This window comes from Mustela putorius, unplaced genomic scaffold (assembly GCF_011764305.1).
Source record: "Mustela putorius furo isolate JIRA1106 unplaced genomic scaffold, ASM1176430v1.1 tig00003845_pilon_pilon_pilon, whole genome shotgun sequence".
NCBI classification, from domain to species: domain Eukaryota; kingdom Metazoa; phylum Chordata; class Mammalia; order Carnivora; family Mustelidae; genus Mustela; species Mustela putorius.
In genome coordinates, this window is record NW_025421998.1 from 5199625 (window position 1) to 5219900 (window position 20276).

A 20276-nucleotide genomic window follows, 5' to 3' on the forward strand; every position below is an offset into this window, starting at 1 on the left:
TCGGGTGCCTGGGTGGCTCAGTGGGTTAAGCTGCTGCCTTCGCTCAGGTTATGATCTCAGAGTCCTGGGATTGAGTCCCGCATCGGGCTCTCTGCTCAGCAGAGAGCCTGCTTCTCCCTCTCTTTCTCTGCCTGCCTCTCTGCCTACTTGTGATCTCTCTCTGTCAAATAAATAAATAAAATCTTTAAAAAAAAAAAGACACTATTATCAGGGTAAAAACGTAACTCACAGAATGGGACAAAATATTGCAAATCATATATCTAATAGCGGATTAATATCCAGAATATATAGAGAACTCCTAGAACTCAACACCATCCAATTTGATTCAAAATGACTTGAAGATTCTCCAAAAGAGATACAAATAACCAACATGGTCACAAAAAGGTGTCCAACATTATCAGGGAAATGCAAATTAAAGCTATTGTGAGATGCAACCTCATACCCATCGGGATGGTTACCATCAAGAAAAGGGAAAATGAGTGTAAGGAGTGTTTTCTCGGGGAAATGGGAACTCTTTGTGCGTTACTGGTGGAAATGTCAAGTGGTAGAGTCATGGAAAACAGTAGGGTCTCAGGTGTTTGCACACCCCTTTTCATAGCAATATTATTCACAACAGCTAAACTGTGGAAGCAATTCAAGTGTCCATCAGTGGATGAACAGATAAACCTTAAATGTTTAGCCTTTAAAAGGGAGGAAATTCTGCAACTAGGTGATATGGATGAATTTTGCCAGTCATTAAAATTAGCCAGTCATTAAAAGACATATACTGTGTGATTCCACTTATAGGAGGTCCTTAAGAGCAATGGGATCGTAAAGGAAAAAACTATACTTTGCCAGGGGATAAGGGGCACTTACTGTTTAACGAGTGGAGAGTTTCAGTTTCACAAAATGAACACGATGGAGGGATCGTGGTGATCAGTGCACAACAATGTGAATGTACTTGATATCACTGAACTGTGCGCTTAAAATTATTAAGATGGTAAATTTTATGTTATGTGTATTACCACACCGACAGAAAAAGAAATTAAAAACAAAAACAAAAAAATGTTTTGGCTGCTCTTTGATCTGGAGCCAAAGAGGACCGCGCGGATTCGCCTGTTGGGGGTGCGGCCCAGAAAAGGCGCAGAGCACAGAGGGCCCAACCACCTCGCCTCCCCGGACCCCAGCGCGGAGGCCTCACAAATCTGGGGCTACAGTCTTTCCCAGATTCCCCATGGGGGAGCAAGAAGAGTCCCTCCGCCTTCAGGCCGCTTCACAGCCAGCCCTGCGGCGCCGGACTCTGGGGCGGGGCTCTCCTCTCTCCACCCCCCACCTGCGCTCTCCCCGCCCCTCTGCGATTCTTCCTGCCTCGCGCGCCTCGCCCAATCGGAGCGCGCGCCTGCCTCAGGGGCCGGGCTGGCGGCAGCTCGGAGACTGCGGGGAGCCAAGCGTTGTGCCCAGCGGCAGGTAAGGCGCGCGGCGGAGGAGGGAATGGGGGTCGCGGGCAGCTTTTAAGAAAACCTTTGAGCAGGAGCTTGGAAAACTTGGCCAGCGAGAGATCGGGCTCCGCCCTGCGGTCTCGGGCCCAAGGCCCAAGGCCCAAACCCCCAGGCGCCTCCTGGGCGCCTCCTCTCCAGCTCCACTGGGTCCGGAGGGGAGCGGGCCGTCCCGAGGCTTGGCTGGCCGGGCATCGGGGCAAGCCCTCCCGGGAAGGGCCTCCCTCAAATAGCCAAAAAGCAGACTGTTCAAAAAAATTAAATCTATTTTATTTTAAAAGTGTTTATGGTTTCAGTTGCAATGTAGACGTAAGTCGGCCGGAGCTGTGTAAGTGCACAGCGTAGTCTAAAGGGCCAGGGCTGAGCCCGTGGTTCTGTCGCGGTAGCGCGAACGTGGGCTGACAGCTCGGTCCACGCGACTCGGCGTGGCCGGGGTTCTGCTCCTTGAGTACGAATCATGCGCAAGACCCTGAACCTCTCCTGGCCGCGCTTTCCTCTTGGGAAGCCGGAAAGTACGGGTATTTCATAGACCCTTGTGAGAGTTGCATGAATTAAGGACACTAAAAAACTAAGGCTGAGCTCCCAGCAACAGCAGGGTTAAATATATACAAAGATCTTTCCAGGTGCTGATAACCCTGAGTTGTTGGACGAAGGGATTAAGGAAGTTCACAACAAAACCGCGTAGAATAGTCAGAAATACATACATATACATATACCTGTCTAGTTACTGGGAACAGAGAATGTAAGAACAGAAAATAAGTCTGGGCGCAAAAAAGAGTAAGTGTGTCAGTGCTGTCCGACAGAACTTTCTGTGATAGTGGAAACGTTCTATATTTAATTAACTAGCATCCATAACCATATGTGTCTGTGGCTATCTGACAGCACAGCACAGGTTTCTATGGGTCTCATATTTGTTTTTAGGAAGGTAAACTTGGTTAGTTACATAGTTTGGTCATCTGGAAAGTAGGGCATGCTAGAGACTTCTCCCCACTTCCCCTCTGGCTACCGTCACTTTATTCTCTGTTTATAAGAGCTTTTAACATGTTAGAAACACAGGTTACTCCTACACATTCTTCTTGTGTGGAAGGTTTGTGTTCAGTTCTCCTCCCTGACTTGTTAGTCATGCTGTGGAGTTCATGGGTTCCTGTAGCTCTCCAGCAGGAAGAACCAGTCTTTCAGTAACAGGGAACCACGGGTTCCCGTCTTTCTGGGAGATCAATGTCTAACAACACCTATGGGCCCCAGAATGTTCTGATCTCAACCCAGTTTTGAAGCGGAGTTGCATACTGTTTGTAATTATTTGAATTAATTAAGTTGCTTTAAAAAAAACCCAGAAGCATACCCTTATAAATTTGAGTACACTAGAGATTTGTTCCTTAATAAGAATATTTTTGACTCCTGTTATCTCATTTTTTCCTATCATATCTATCAACATCAAGATCACTTTCTTTTTTTTTTTTTTTTCGGTAATTAATGCTTTATCATTTATCATGAATTCCAATAGAAAACAGAATTGCGGATCATAGAAAACCACAAATAAGGGCTCCTTGCTGGTCTGGTCAGTGGAACATGTGACTTGATCTTGGGATTGTGAGCCCAAGCTTCATGTTGGGTGTAAAGATGACTTAAAAATAAAATCTTAAAACACCACAAATAATCTGTATTAGTCATCATGACTACAATGTTGAAAAGTGGTACTTTCAAGAAAAGGGAGAATGTTTCAAAATGCTGATAAAGAGGAACAGAGCAAGTAGTAGTGGCAGGAAGGTTGGGAGGGGAAGAGAGTAGCTTAGATTTGGAGAGAGTATCCAGGAAAGCTTTCCCTCTTCAGCCCTTTTGTATGTTTTAGTTTCAATGGCAGCCGCTTCCCTGGCTCTGACAACTCCAGCCTTGTCCCAGTTTCCTTGTGTCGGTGCCCCTGAGAGAACCAGAAAAGTTAATAACCTCCAGTGAACCAAGATAAACACTGAGAAAGCTAAACCAAAGGAGAACAAAAAAGGAGAAGTAAAGTGGGTTAGAATTACAGCATGTCAGCACCAAAAAAGAGCCTAGGGGTCATCTAACTATGTCTAAGTTCATCTGTGCCCTTTCTTTTTTTTCTTTTTGTGGTGCAGAAACCAACGCATGTACCTTGGCCTTGGTCAGGTTGGTGGTGGGTGCCCATGCCAGGTATAGGATTCTGGGTTCTTGAGTCATGGGCAGGCTGTTATCTCCCAGAATGATAGCTTGTCTGAAGAGACCTTAGTGCATCATATTTTGGGGTCAAAGCTCAAACTCCAGTACTGTTTGGTAGATCTGCTGCAGTAGATGTGGGGAAAGGAGAAACCTACTTTAAATTGCTTTAAGCAGGGTTTTTATGCAAAAGTGTTGATTCTTTTTCTTTAGCTGTCTAGTGAACCACTGCAGCCTGAACTATCATTTGTCATTATGTGGTAATTCAGGAACTCACTCAAGATTCTTCTGGTTTTTTGTTTTTTGTTTTTCATTTTTTTACGTACTTGATCCTAGACAGAAATACCATATATTTCTGGATGGGAAGACCAATGAATTCACATTAATATACAAGTTTGATACAGTTATAGGCACAGTCCCAGTAAAACTGGATTTTTTTGCTTTTATTTTTTTTTAACTTGACAAAGATGTTCTAAAATTAATCTGGAAGCCCGAGCAAGCAAGAATAGATAGGAATACTCCACAAGTTAATGAAAGAACTTGAGCTACCGGAAAACAAAAACACATTGTTAAGCCATAGTCATATAAACAATGTATTATAGGCATGGGACTAAAGGTCAATGACACAGCAGAAAAAGTGAAAAAAAAAAAAGAATAAGATCATAAGATCTTATGAATGAGTCATGGGGGAAATGGTGAAATAGTCCATTAATGATTTGGGAACAACTCAACTATTTGAGGGAAAAGGGAAAAAAATACAGATGAAGTCTTATCTCATGCCATACACCAAAATACAACTTAGATGGATTAAAATACAAAAATAAAAAGGTTAAAAATCTAAAAAATAAAAGTGTATCTATAAATGTTTCTAAACATAATATCAACAGTCAGAAACGTAAAGGTTTTTAATGTTTGACCATTTAAATATTAAACCCTTGAAACAAACAAACCTAAATTTCTTGCTATAGGATTAGGTCTTAAATATTTAAATTAATTTTTTAAAAAGATTTTATTTATTTTTTGATGGAGATCACAAGCAGGCAGAGAGAGAGAGGAGGAAGCAGGCTCCCTGCTAAGCAGAGACCCCGACTCGAGGCTCAATCCCAGGACTCTGGGATCCTGAACTGAGCTGAAGGCAGAGGCTTTAAACCACTGAGCCACCCAGGTGCCCCAGGTCTTAGATATTTAAGAATATATTAAAATATAGAATAAAATTCTCCCTGGGTTCTTTTCAAACTTTAATTAGTCTTGGCAGGACAGTGGGGAGGAGGAGAACGGTGTGATGAGCTGGGAGAGTGTAGAAAGGCAGAGCCAGCTCTCTCCTGGCGGGGGTGGGGGGGTGAGGTGGGGGGGGTTGTACCTCTTGGCGGTGCCATCTTATTATAAGGGGAATTGAAAGCTGGAGGGGAAGGAGCATGGGAAGGATACCCCAGCTGAAGGATCTGGCCAGGATACCTCAGTTGAATGTGCTTTATACATGAGAGTAATTGATCCTAGGTAGTAGACCACTGATGCCTAATGAGATAGGATTTCTTTTTTTTTTTTATTTACTTTTAAAAATTATTTTTATTAACATATAATGTGTTATTTGCCCCAGGGAAACAGGTCTGTGAATCATCAGGCTTACACATTTCACAGCACTCACCATAGCACATACCCTCCCCAATGTCCCACCACCCAGCCACCCCATCCCTACCCCCCACCCCCCAGCAACCCTCAGTTTGTTTTGTGAGATTAAGTCTCTTATGGTTCGTCTCCCTCCCAATCCCATCTTGTTTCATTTTTCCCTTCCCTACCCCCCACAACCCCCCACCCACCTCTCAAATTCCTCATATCAGAGAGATCATATGATGATTGTGAGATAGGATTTCTCAGTGAGCTTCTGTCTCACACACGCGCATTTCTCCAGGTCATTCTGTGTCTTCTTTTGTTTCGCTTTCCCGGATTCTGTGGGGAAGCAGTTTATAAACAGTGTTTTGTAGACGTTTTTGATAGGAAAACTCTCCTGGAAGTTCTCATTTCAAAGGAAAGGCAAGTAGCAATGTTTCAACAAGGACAAAGGACTCAGGACAATTTAATGATTTCTCTTGAATGTGATGCGGGCACTGGAGATAATTGGAAGCAGCAGAATTGCTGGGTCAGGGGTTGTGTGCATTTGGAATTGTCATAGATGCAGACTGCCCTCTTACAGAGCCGATCCCCATCTGTAGGCTCCCAATAATGTCAGAGAGCGTGTTCTTCCCCACCCTTTCACCACCGCCGTACCGTGGCTAACATTTCGATCTCTGGAAGTCTGATGGGAGCGTCTTTGTGAAATAATAATTTGCATTCTGCGATCATAAATGAGGTTGAGCGTTGTTCTTGTTTTAAGAGTCTCCTGAATTCCCTTTTGTGGAAATCAGAGAACATTTTAGAGCTGAAACGGACCTTAGGGACAAAATCCAGTCATTCAGCCTACAGATGAGGAAGCAGTTTGGACTGGTCCCTTAGCAGGACCAACACCAGTTCTCCTGTTTGTCATAGTCACTGTCTGAGGGAGTGTAAGACAGGATCTGTAGAGGTCTCTGGAGTACTCGGGGGTTTGGCTCTAGAACCAGAAAGTCTGAAAAATCACAGTGCAGTGCTGCAGTGCTGAGACTGGAAGACCAAATGCTTTTACCCACGCTGAACTTCAGGGATCCCATCTGGAAAATAGAATTGGTGTTAGCTTTTTTGCAGAGGGTCTGTGGGTTAGTGTTGATATCAAGTAGTTTGATACAAGTAGGCTCACAGCTGTTATTATCCTCCTTGGATTTGTGCATTTTGTTACCTGACTTTACCACCCACATGTAAGCTCTAAGGGAAGCTTTAAGTTCTTAAGAATATGAGTAAAACACTATAGACTTTTGGGTAGGGCATCTGCAGGAGAGAGCAACCAGGGGGGTGTTTTTTGGGGACACCCTATAGTCCAGGCTGCTGCTTAACACACATCCTCACCTAGTTCTAGCTCCCCCCCCCAACTTTGCTATTAGTGTCTTCATTGTCCTTCTGAGATATTTAATGCATAGGAAGACATTACATGCATCCTGACTTCCTGAGATCTGAGAGGAAAGCTTACCTGCTTTGTAACTCCCTCCTTTTTAGGTCTGTCTTCTACAGGTTTCCTTTTCATGTTTTTCAGGAATCATGAAAAGGCTCTGGGTTATTAACGGAAAGACGGCATGCGTGCCGGGTCGGTTAGGTCATGAGGCCCCATCTCAAAGCACAAAGGAGGAACGAGAAGAGGGAAGGGAAGGGAATAACTGAAAATGGGTTATTTTCAACACACAGCCCAGGTGACCATCCCAAATGTTCCTAGGGCTGTCAGGAGTCAATTGCTTTGTTTGTTTGTGTTTGTTATTTTTAATAAAGGGTGTTCTTGATTTTGTTCTTCTCATTTGTGGTTATCATCAGGATGTCCAACCCTTTCTATATTTTGAAGCAGAATAAGATCAAATGCAAGGATAGGTCCAAGGACCGAGGCCACCACTGCCTTCCCTTCCCAGAGGACCTGGAGGGCCCTCTTCCCTCCCCTCCAGCTCTGGGCATCCTGTGTGTCGGCTTCCTAGACATCCCACTCTGATGGAGGGGCTGGAGAAGCTTTAGTTCTCTCTCTGTCACCTCTAGTCATGCAGTCACCCTGCCATTGCCTGCCCGAGTCTTAGTTGAAATAAAGGGGCAGTTCTAACAGCGCTGACAAGTGAATGAGAAGGCTCATTTTTATAGGCCTCTCAGTTCTACTCTGAGTTCTCATGTCTCTCCTATGTGCCTGTTTGCTCCTTCTTTCCTCCTTCTTCATGCTGTGGGTTCAAAGTAGCCTGTTAAACTGTTCTTTTAACATAATACATTTAAGTCCTCTGGAAAGTCAGCTAGGAGGAAGAAAAAGATGTTTTTCCTACTGCCTTTCTTGTATAGAGACAAGCAAGGCAGATCTGGGGCTCCTGGGTGGCTCAGTCAGTTAAACATTCAACTCTTGATCTCAGGGGTCATGAGTTTGAGCCTCATGGGGGGGAAAAAAAGAAAAGAAAGGCAGATCCAAAGCTATCCCTTCCAAGCACCAACTTTGGGACAAGCACCATTCTTTTAAGTACACATAGGCATTATAGTTACAGTCACTCTTCCAATATAGGGGACAGACCTTCAGGGTTGGAAATGTCCTTCTTTAGAAACATCATTGGCATATGACATCCCAGCCTCCACCAGCCTCAGAATCAGACACTGGCCTGGGTACCATTACTGGCGGGGTAAACGTGGTGGAGGCATTTGGGGACGATAGGGCCAGTGGGATGATAGGTAGTGTGGGAGATGGGCGCCTGAGTGGCTCAGTGGGTTAAGCGTCTAGCTCTTTGTTTTGGCTGGGGTCATGATCTCAGGGTCATGGGATCAAGCTCTATGGTAGGCTTTGTACTCAGTTGTGAGTCTGCTTGAGATTCTCCTTCTCTCCCTCTCTTTCCCCCTCCCCCTCCCACTCTTGCGCTCTTTTTCTCTCTAAAATAAATGAAATCTTAAAAAAAAAAAAAAAAAAAACAAGGTGTGGGAGAAAGTGGGATGGCAAAGGGAGTGTCTGCATGGAGTCTGGGGCAGGTGTCCTAACCTCTGCTTTTGTCTTCACAGCCACGGAAGTAGGAGAACAAGATGAATGCAGAGGTGAGTGCTTTCAAAGGACCGGTGTACGGAATGCTTTTCTTGCATTTTTCCTCTTCCTTCACTGAGTTTCTTCTCTCCCTACACAACTTTCAAAAACATTGGCACAGACTTGAAAACGTTTCCCTTCCCGCCTGCCAACGTGTACATGGCTCTGGGCGATATGGAAAAATTGGGCCCTTCTGCGTTCTTATCTGTGTCTGACCGGCTTCAGTTAGATTGGAATTTACTGATTGTACCTCAAGCTGAAATAACACTGAAGGGCTGGGGCTTGAGTGAGCAGCAGGGTATAAGGGTGCTGGGCCTAGAGCCTTACTTTGTGTTATTCTGGGGACATTTAACATCTGCTTACTACGACATTTCTCTGCATTGTCTCCTAGGGGCTCTCAGTTGTACTATCCCTGTTCTTTGATCTGCTGAGATTTCCAGTCACTTTGCCCTTCTGTTTTTCCCTGACTGATCAGCTCCTTCCTGCCTTTACTCCTCTCCAAGAGGAGAGGATCACCCTTGGTCCGATGTCCCCAACTGCTTTTCCTCTTCTGTTGAGCCACATGGCGGACCCAGGACAGTGGTCTTGGGTGAGTGGCACAGCTTCATGCTGTTGACAGCTGGTGAATGTGTCCAGACCCTCGTGGGGTGCTCAGCACAGCATCCCCGGCCTCCGCGGAGCTGCAGGCGGCCCCCTTTCCCATTGCCCTGAACGGCCAGCTCCTGTCTTCTCATTCCTCCCTGCTCCTTCCTCACTCTTAGTACCTGGACCACTTCCTACTTTACAGAGAAAAATGAGAACCATCAGACATCATCTCTCTCAATTCCTGCCTTCCCATTCGCCTTACTCCTCTTGTCACAGTGAAAGGGATGTTTATTAGTGAGAGAGCTCCAGGATGTGAGTGTAGAAAAACCCAACATCATGTGTTTTTCATCTGGGAAGTCCCAGTGGAGGGCAGGCTTCAGGGCCGGCTGATCCACTGGCCCGGCGATCCTCATGATCTAGGATCATGTCATCTCTCTGCTCTTCGTCCAGATGTTAGCTTTCCTCTGGAGACGATGCCCCTGATGGCTATAGGATGGCTGCCAGCCACAGTTGAGGCGACGTGCTTCCTCATTCACTTTGAGCAGGAGAAGAAGACAGCTTCCTGCAGCTCTCCCAGATAAGCAGGGACCTCTGTTTTGTGAAGTAACACCTACTGCCTCCTTAGGTCTTAGTGGCATAGGTCTTAGGGGCAAGAATTATGCCACATGCCCACTCCTGGACTAGTTATTGGGTTAGAGGAGCTAAGATTTTACCAATTGGCTTGGACTAATCAGGTTGCCCTTGAAGTACCTTACCCCCATGCCTGGGCTGGATAGAGGAAGAAGAAAGGAGAGTGGGCCTGTCGTATCCAGTGTCCCTAGAAACCCCTGTCCATACTCCGAATGGCAAATTCTGTTGCCTCTGCAGACCTCACCCTGCCTCCCTAATTATCTCCTTTACCAGCTGCATTGTTAGCCTCATTTTTGCGGACTCATTCTGACTCATATTTCCAAAGGCTTTATTTTCTTTTTTTTAAAGATTTATTTATTTATAGAGAGAGAGCACAGGTGGGGGAAGAGGGAGAGGGAGAATTCTCGAGCAGACTCCCCACTGAGCACAGAGCCGGACGTGGGGCTTGATCCCCGGACCCTGAGATCCTGACCTGAGCTAAAACCAAGAGTCGGCTGCTTAACCAACTGAGCCATGCAGGCTCCCCTCAAAATGCTTTAGTTCTTACTTTCTTCAGAAAAAAACCACACGTGACATTTTGTCAAGCTACTATAATCCTGTTTTTCTCGTGTCTTTCAAAGGGAGGCTTCTTGAAAGAGATGTCCGTAGTTACTTTCTCCATATCTTCCTCTCTCCAAGTCATTCTCAAACTACTGCAGTCAGGTATCTTTCTTAGTGAAATTCATCTTAAATAATAATTTTTTAAAAAATTATTTTTGTAATAATCTCAATACACATACATAGTACAAAGCTCAAAAGCCACAAAATGGTAAAAGTCCAAAGTGAGTCTCCTACTGACTGATCCAACTAGCCTACTGGCCTTCCCCACTTTAGGGCTGACTTCTTTTAAGCACTTTCTGGTGCCTCTGACCCCTTATGTGAAGGGCCTTGTGACTCACTCAAATTCTCATGGTCTTAGGAGTTCTGAAGAAAAATTAGAAACTTTGCATTGATAGAAGCTTATACAGCCTGGCCTGGTAACAGTCCCCCCACTCATCAGTTACCCCTTCTTTCCTGTCACTTTGACCCTTCCTTCTTGGATGGCTTTTTCCTCTCAACCTTTGAAAACGTCGCTAGGCCTTGGGTTCCCCTTTATCTGTCCCGACTCCTCTTCTGCCTTATACACCCATCCTTCAGTGTCTGAGACCACTTTCTCACTTCCCTTTTATGTCAGCTTCATTGCAGTCCGACTTGGTTCTCACTGTTCCACCAAAACTTTGCAAGGAAGGGTCACCAGTAGCATCCCTATTGCCATATTTGGTGGAAAGTTCCCTTTTGAAGCATTTGACCCTGTTGGCCGTGTTCTTCAAGTAGTTCCCATGTCGTCCCAGGGTTTCTGCCTAGCTCTCTACTCACTTCTCAGACTTTTAGGCTTGTGTTCTGTCTGCTTTTGAAAACTTTGTGTTTCCCAGGATACTCCTCCTCCTGCCCATCATCCCGGGCTGCTCATCTGATCCCACAGTTTTTGTTAGTCGTATGCTCAGGAATGTCCCCAGTGGATTTGTTCGACCACATCCTACTCCCCAACTCCAGATCTGCACATGAGAAGCCTGGATTGCTCGTCTCCACTGAGAGGTTCTCCAGGTGCTCCAACTCTTTCCAAAACAAGTAGACCTGCTATTTTTCGGCTGCCCCAAATAGGCTTCTCAGGAATGGCACCACAGTCACCTGTGTGCGTGGCCTGGAAGCTTGACCTCCTCCTCCCTCCTTTCCCAAGCTCCATGCTGTAAATCCTGTTTTCTTGATTTAGTCACTAAAGTGGAAGTGTAACAGTACACTGTACCAGACTTTAGACTCAGCTTGATGGCTTTAATGGCAAAAAAAATTATAGATACGGTACTTGTACTCATGGGATTTGCTTGTAAGTGAGACCATAATACCTTCCAAATTTTTCTTTTTCTTGCTTGACTTCCTGCCTCCTTGTCCCTTCTTCACTTCCAGTACTTACTCTCCTTTCCTTTCCTTACCCTCCTCTAGGTCATTCTCTCTCCCTCTTGGGGGGCAGAGGAGGACACCTCAAGCATAGAAGGTACTCCTCAGCCCCAATTTGTGACGTGTGGTCCTTGCTGGTGTGTGCAGGGCTCCTCTCTTGTATTTATTTTCTGATTCCTTGTGGTCTTTATCCTTGTTCTCCCCTTCCCAAGACAACTATGCTATTGTCCTATTGGATTAAATGATTACCTTCTTGTTTCCGTGTATTCATGAAAGTATATGTTACTGTTTTTGTACAAATACTCTTTACATTTACATTTCATAAAATGTGTTTTTTGTTTTTGTTTTTGTTTTTTTTGGTGCACAAGTTGTGTGAATTAAAGCACATGTATCAGTTTGCATAGCCATTACCACAATCAGCATTTAGACCCTCACTCTGAAATACTCCTTGCTTTTGTTGCTCCTCACCGTGAGCCCCTGGCAACCACGGTGTAGTATACTTTTAATTTCACTAATTGTATTACTGTGTTATGGTTTTAGCTTGTTCTCGTTCTTATTTTTTCCACTCAGGACTACATTTTCAAGATAAAACATAGAGTTAATCTGCTGCACAGTACCCCACGCTGTGCACAATTGAATCCTTACAAGACACCTATGAGCAAGATGCTATTATCACCTCTGTTTTGTAGGTGAAGGAAATGAGGGTTAAGTAGCTTGTTCAAGGCATGGGGTATTGGGGGCAGAATGGTCGTGTGAGCGCTGATGTCTGACTCTCTTAATGCCCGTCTTCTTGTGCATAAGAAGTTCAGCCAATCTTTTTTTTTTTTTTTAAGACTTTATTTATTAAAGAGAGAGAGTGAGAGAGAGAGCATGAGAGGGGAGACGGTCAGAGGGAGAAGCAGACTCCCCACAGAACTGGAAGCCCAATGCGGGACTCGATCCCAGGACTCCAGGATCATGACCTGAGCCAAAGGCAATGGCTTAACCAATGGAGCCACCCAGGTGCCCAGCTCAGCTAATGTTGTCAATGCAGTTCATTTCTAAGACATGAAAAGTTTCTCAGGTCTTTCTTTCTGGAAGTGATACCTCCTTCTCATTAACTCCTCTTTTTTTGTTACTTGCCATTCTCTGACATCTAATATAGCTCTCTCTGTATCTTACTCATCTTAGCATACCCGTAGCACCTGGTGTGATGCCTCATACCTTGTTTGTACTCAGCAAATGGTGGTCATCATTTAGTGAAGTGAGCGGATGGTTCAGAAACTGTTTAGTAGTCTTGTCATGCAATCCAGAACTTAGACGGACTAGTTAAAATACAGAGGAAGGAAATCACACACCAGAAAACTTCAGGGAAGACTTGCTGTGGGTCAGAGTCTAGCTGGAGTAGAAGGGTGGGGAGGGATTTTCAGCCTCAGCTAGTCTGATCTCAGAGGAAGTCTGTTGAATACATGAACGACTCCAAGGACTTCTAGCCTTTCAAGCTGGGTCCCTTAGGGATTTCGTGGAGCCACTGGCCTTTGCCCAGAAGATCAAAGCAGAGCCAGCCAGGTGGGGTGGATGGTTGGCACCTGGCACAGAAGATTGTGATCCAGGTCACAGTGAGATGGCCAGGTGGAAATTGAAAATGACCAGCTGGCATTTCTTCTTAGCTGGAGCTTGGAGGAAAGGATGGCTCACAGCTCGGGATTTTGGAGTCCTCAGCATAAAGGTGGTCATGGAAACCTTAGGAATGAAGGGATCCCCTGTCCCTGAAATCCAGGGATATGGGGAAGAGAAAAGAACAGAGGGACAAGGATTGATCCTGGGAAGTACGTACATCCAGAGGGCAGAGTGAAGAAGGAAAGTGGTGAAGTGTGAAAAGAAAACCTTGGGCGCCTGGGTGGCTCAGTGGGTTAAACATCTGTCAGCTCAGGTCATGATCCCAGGACCCTGAGATCGAGCCCCGCATTGGGCTCTCTGCTCAGCAGGGAGCCTGTTTCCCCCTCTCTCTCTGCCTGTCTCTCTGCCTACTTGTGACCTCTCTGTCAAATAAATAAATAAAATCTTTTAATTAAAAGAAAGAAAGAAAGAAAGAAAACCTCAGTATGAGATGAGAGAAGCCAAGAAAGGAGGGAAAGTCCAATTAAGTTTTAAATATGTCTGAGGTCCAGGGGAATGCGGCTGGGAAAAAGGCCTTGAATTTATCAATGAAAAGATGGTCTGTGATGAAGCAGAGAGTCGTGGCAGTGGAAACCGGATTATAGCTTGGCCAGAAAGTGGGAGTGGAAGCAGGAGTTGTAGCCTGGAGGGGTGAGGAGTCAAACGATTAGGGTCAGTGGACTGGACAGTCAGGGGCAGGAGGTCCTCAGGGTGGGGCAGCAGAAGATTCTGGGCACTGTAGAGAGACCCCCAGGTAGGGAGATAGGAGTAAGCAAAGAGTCCACAAGCTGTAGAGTTCCAGTCTGCTTGGAGCATCCCTTGGATATATGTATCTAGTTTAAGTGTTTTTATTTTGGATAACTAATATATCCACATGATTCAAAATTTTAAAGAATTTGGTGGTAGGGGAGAAGATTTCTGAAAAGTCCTCTTCCCTCCCAGCTATTCCGGTTCTCATGCTCCCAGGCAAACAGAGTTAACTAGTTTATTGGCTGTCCTTTTAGAGAGATTCTAAATGTATACCACAAATATTTCTTTTCTCTCCAGCTGTCCCCTCCTTCTTTTGCACAAACTGTGTTACACTGATCTGTGTCTTGCTTTTCTCACCTAACAAATCTATCTTGGAGCTCAGTCCCTTTAAATACATAAAGAACTTCCTTATTCTTTTCTATAGTGGTGTGATATTTCATTGTAAGGACATACCATAGTGTACATAGCCAGGCATTAACAATATGTATCTTATTTGCGATTTTCTGCTATTACAGGTAAGGCTGCAGTAAACCTAAGTCTTTTCATTGTGTATTTATGTAGGATGCATTCTAGAAACAGATTTACTAGACCACAGAGTATTTGCATAAGTACTTTCCAAGTTGTTCTCCACAAAAGTTGCCCGTTTTTCTCTCCCTCTTGCATTGTATGAATACACCTGTTTTTCCATACTCACCAATGTGTTGTTAAATTTTTTGATCCTTGTAAACAGTGGTTAAAAAACATTAGGTTATTCTTCCTATTTGGAATCTCCTTTTCCCCTCCCAGAGTGGTGGTCCATCACTCGTCCTCATGTCCTTACCCCCTGAAGTTCCTCCAAAATTATTTTATTTTATTTTTTAGTTTATTTAACTTATTTTATGTTTACTTTACTTAATTTATTTATTTTTATTTTTAAATTTAATTTTATTTTTTCAGTGTTCCAAGATTCATTGTTTATGCACCACACCCAGTGCTCCATGCAATACGTGCCTTCCTTAATATTCACCACCAGGCTCACCTAACTCCCCATGTCTCTGCCCTCCAAAATCCTCAGTTTGTTTCTCAGAGTCCACAGTCTCTCATGGTTTGTCTCCCTCTCCCATTTCCCCCACTTCACTTTTCCTTTCCTTCTCCTAATGTCTTCCATGTTATTCCTTATGTTCCATAAGTAAGTGAAACCGTGTGATAATTGACTCTCTCTGCTTGACTTATTTCACTCAGGATAATCTCCTTCAGTCCTGTCCATGTTGATACAAAAAGTTGGGTATTCATCCTTTCTGATGGAGGCATAATACTCCATTGTATATATGGACCATATCTTCTTTATCGATTCATCTGTTGAAGGGCATCTTGTTTCTATCCACAGTTTGGTGACTGTGGCCGTTGGTGCTATGAACATTGGGGTAAGAAAGATGGCCTTTCTTTTTACTACATCTGTTTCTTTGGGGTAAATACCCAGTAGTGCAATTGCAGGGTCACAGGGTAGCTCTATTTTTAATTTCTTAAGGAATCTCCACACTGTTTTCCAAAATGGCTGCACCAACTTGCATTCCCACCAACAGTGTAAAAGGGCTCCCCTTTCTCCACATCCTCTACAACACTTGCTGTTTACTGTCTTGTTGATTTTGGCGATTCTGACTGGTGTAAGGTGGTATCTCAATGTGGTTTTGATTTTAATCTCCCTGATGGCTAGTGATGATGAACATTTTTTCATGTGTCTGTTAGCCATTTGTATGTCTTCTTTGGAGAAGTGTCTGTTCCTGTCTTCTGCCCATTTTTTGACGTGATTTATCTGTTTTTTGAGTGTTGAGTTTGAGGAGTTCTTTATAGATCTTGGATATCAGCCCTTTGTCTTTAGTGTCATTTGCGAATATCTTCTCCCATTATGTGGATTGTCTCTTTGTGTTGTTGACTATTTCCTTTGCTGTGCAAAAGCTTTTGATCTTGATGAAGTCCCAAAAGTTCATTCTAGCTTTTGTTTCCTTTGCCTTTGGAGACACATCTTGAAAGAAGTTGCTGTGGCTGATGTAGAAGAGGTTACTGCGTATGTTCTTCTCTAGGGTTTTGATAGATTCTTGCCTCATGTTGAGGTGTTTCTTCCAGTTTGAGTTTATCTTTGCGCATGGTGTAAGAGAATGGTTGAGTCCAATTTTTCCCAGCATCATTTATTGAAGAGACTGTCTTTTTTCTGTTGGATATTTTTTCCTGCTTTATCGAACATTATTTTACCATAGAGTTGCAGGTCCATATCTGGGCTCTCTACTCTGTTCCACTGGTCTATGTGTGTGTTTTTGTGCCAGTACCATGCTGTCTTGGTGATCACAACTTTGTAGTAAAGCTTGAAATTAGGCAATGTGATGCCCCAGTTTTGTTTTTCTTTTTCAACATTTCCTTAGCAATTTGGGGTCCTTTCTGATTCCACACAAATTTTAGGATTGTTTGTTCTAGCACTTAGAAAAATGCCGGTGGAATTTTGATCAGGATGGCATTGAAAGTATAGATTGTTCTGGGCTGTATACACATTTTAACAATATTTATTCTTCCAATCCATGAGCATGGAATGCTCAATGTAGTGCCAGGGTGGCTCAGTCAGTTAAGGGTCTGCTTTCAGCTTGGTTCATGCTCTCAGGGTCCTGGGATCAAGTCCTGTATCAGACTCCCTGCTTAGTGAGGAGTCTCCTCCCTCTGCCTCTCCCCACTGCTTGAGCCTGCGTGCATGCGCTCTCTCTAGCAATAAAAATCTTAAAAAAAAAAGACAATACTTTTATAAAATTAGTTATGCTAGGAATCATTTCATATTATAAGAAAATTACCAATAACTTTCATGAGCATAAATGCAAACATTTTTAATAAGATTTTAGCAACTAGAATCATCAGTATATAAAAAAGATAATGCAAGGCCAAGTGAGGTTTATCCTAGGAATGAAAGGTATTACTGTATTAATAGAGTTTAAGAAAAGTTTAAATGATCACATCAGTAGACTCAGAAAAGGCATTTGATAAAACTAGACCTTTTATAATTTTTTAAAAATCTCAGCAAAATATGAATAGGAGAAAATATTCACATCCTGATAAAGGGTATCTGCAAAAAAAAATCTACATTTAACATCATTTTTCATATTAAAGACCCAGTGTTTTCTCCCTGAGATTAAAAATGAGGCAAGAATGTCTGTTCCCACTAATCTAAGTCAGAATCATAGCAGAAGACCTACCAGTGCAATAAGGCAAGGAAGTTGAATAAAGCACTTTAGATTGAGAAGGAAGAAGTGAAACCATCTCTATTTATGTTTGACTTATGGTCTATGTAGAAAATCTGACTCAATATACAAAAATCAATTATATATTTGCAATAAACAGTTTAAAAGTGGAAGCTAAAAAATAAATACTATTTACAGCAGCACAAAATACTTAGGTATAAATTTAACAAAACAAGATTCATACACTGAAAATGACAGAATAAAAGAAATCAAAGAATAACATGTGAAGATATATATCATGTTCATGAATGTGAAGATTCACTATCCCAAGTTGTTTCTTTTTTTCCCAAACTAATCTATAGAGTCAATGTAATCCCATTCAAAATCCTGGCAGATTTTTTCTTTTTGTTAGAAATTGACAAGTTTATGGTAAAACTTTTATGTAAAGGCAGAACTACAGTTTTGGAAAAGAAGGGAAAAAAGTTGGAAGGTTGACAGTAGCTGATTTTAAAACTTACTATAAAACTGCAACAATTGAGACAATATCACAAAGGTACAAAGGGATTTCAGTGGGAAAAAAAGTTATTCTCAATAAATTTTTGTTGGAACAATTGGATATCATACGCAAAGAGGGGGAAAAGCTCATTATGGCTTCCAGAGCAGATGGTACATTAGCTGGGCGTGAAGTCTGGGTATATTTACATACAAGCCTGGCATACCTCTGCCTCACTGTGGGCAATTGATTCAGCCTGTGGAATACACATTCGAGAGGCTGCCTCTCTACCTAAAAATGTTTTTAGAAGAACCTTGATTCATACCTTACACCATATACAAAAACTAATTCAAATGAGAACATAAAGTAACTGAAACTTTAAGCCTTCAACTGTTAAATCGCTGAGAGAACGCATAGGAGAAAGTCTTTGTGTCTTTGTGTTAGCCAGAAGAATGATACATTAAATTTTTTTGATAATTTGGACTTCATCAAAATTAAGACTTCAAGCTCCTAGAAAGACATTCTTAAGAAAATGAAAAGACGTGCTACAGACTGGAAATTACAAATTTGACAAATGAATTCAGTATCAAAAATATATGAAGAACTCTAAAAACTCACTATAAGAAAACAACCGAATAGAGGTTCGCAAATGATTTGGATAGACACAGCGCCAGTGTAGATATACAGATGGCAGATAAGCACATGAAACAGCCCTTAACATCACTAGTCATTATGGAAATGTAAGTAGAAGCCACAGATACCACAACATACCAGTTAAAATGGCTATAATGAAAAGGAGGAGAAAAACCTGATAGTACTAGATGTTGGTGAGAAGAAAACCTGATAGAACTAGATGTTGGTGGAACGCCATGAGAATGCACAATAGTACATAGAGTCATTCCAGGATTCACTGTGGTAAACAGTTTGGCAATTTCTCATAAAGTTAAATCTATGCGTGACATAAAACCCAGCAAACATAACATATGATTTACTGTAAGTCTCAAACAAATCACTTAAATATATGACCCAGCACTCATACCCAGGTATTTACCCAAGTTAAATAAGAACCATGTTTAATTTACACAAAAACTAGTCAATGACGACTATAGCAGCTTTATTCATAATAGAATAAATTATGAATTCATTCAAACTGGGAGCAGGAGAAATGCTCTTCATTTGTCAAATGGATAAACATATCTGTATATTCATACAGTAAACTACTGCTACTTAGTAAAAAAAGAAGAAGAAGAAGAAGAAGAAAGAAAGAAATTACTGGTACATGTAACAACGTAGATAAAAAAATGCATTTTTTATGCACTACATATTGTATGACTTCATTTATATGACTTTCTGGAAAAGCCAAAACTATTGAGAGAGTAAGCAAACAGCGGTTGCCTGGAGTGGGAGTCAGGTTTGACTACAAAGGAGCATAAGTAATTTTGGAGGAGGATGATAGAGCTATTTTATATCTTGATTTGTGGTGGTAATATGACTGTATGTTGGTCAAAACTCATAGACATTTACTAAAATGGGTGAATTTTAAAGGATGCAAAAAAAATAAATAATCTAACCAATAGCATCAGAAAGGACTTCATAAGATGCCCAGGTCTTCAAAGCTTTGAAGACTTACAGGTGGGCAGTAGGGAGGAGCTCAAGGGACACAGGATTTGCAAAGGCTTAAAGGTAGCAAACGTACAAAGTTTTACGTACTTTCCAGTTGTTTGGAAAGTTAGAAGTCTAAAGGTACGCAGTGGGAGAGGTGACCAGAAGTAGAGCCAAGTTTGGAAGTCCTCAATGTTTGGTGAAGAAGTCTTTGGTAAAGATTTTCCTACCCTCTTATTTATTTATTTATTAAATATCTGTTTTTAAATTTTATAGACAAAAGTGGTTTTAAAATATTTAAGTGATAAGTATTATAGAAGGAAGAAAAGTTTTAAGATAAGAGAGAGATGGGAGATACCAGACAGCTTTATGTTTTCTTCTTTTTTTTAATGCAGTCAACCAAAATGGTTGTTTTTATTTTAATACTTGGGCCTTTCTGCTTGCTTGTTTTTAAATTGCCTTTTTAAAAAAATTTAAATTCAATTAATTAACATATAATGTATTATTAGTTTCAGAGATGGAGTTCAGTGATTCATCAGTCTTATAACACCCAGTGCTCATTACATCCCCTGTCCTCCTTAATGTCCATCACCCAGTTACCCTAAGACTTTCATATTTAAGTACAAGACATATGTTGTTGCATGTTTTATGATTATATCCACTATTTCCAAGCCCTGCAGGTATCTGCCTCCCTTGAAGCCTTTGAAAGAATGCCTCCTTCTGCCTCATTTGCCCCCATGTAACTGTGTGGGTCATTTACTCAGTATATACAGGTCTTTGTTCAAAGCTGCCTCCTCAGAGAGGCCTTCCTTCACCACCCCTTCAAAACCAAAGCACCCCCTCCTATAATCTCCCTCTATGCCCTTTACCCCACTTCATTATCTTGGTAGTGCACACTATCACTTGACATTTATTCATGTGTTGACTTGTTTGCTCTCTTCCTTCTTTAAGATCTCTGTTAAGAGCAGGGTCTGTCGGGGCGCCTGGGTGGCTCAGTGGGTTAAGCCGCTGCTTTCGGCTCAGGTCATGATCTCGGAGTCCTGGGATCGAGTCCCACATCGGGCTCTCTGCTCAGCAGGGAGCCTGCTTCCTCCTCTCTGCCTGCCTCTCTG

General features: G+C 42.5%; 1 protein-coding gene across 2 annotated transcripts in view; it reads left to right on the plus strand.

The window, feature by feature from the left end:
• The first annotated feature begins 1322 nt into the window (after nt 1–1322).
• The window catches only part of BLVRA (biliverdin reductase A), a 38112-nt gene continuing 19158 nt past the window's right edge, over nt 1323–20276 (plus strand). For both annotated transcript variants that reach the window (XM_045089537.1, XM_004739370.3), the window contains exons 1-2: nt 1323–1446; nt 8280–8312. In XM_045089537.1, the coding sequence (XP_044945472.1) occupies nt 8301–8312 (12 nt within the window). In that variant the 5' untranslated portion in view covers nt 1323–1446; nt 8280–8300. The remainder of the gene's footprint in view (nt 1447–8279; nt 8313–20276) is intronic.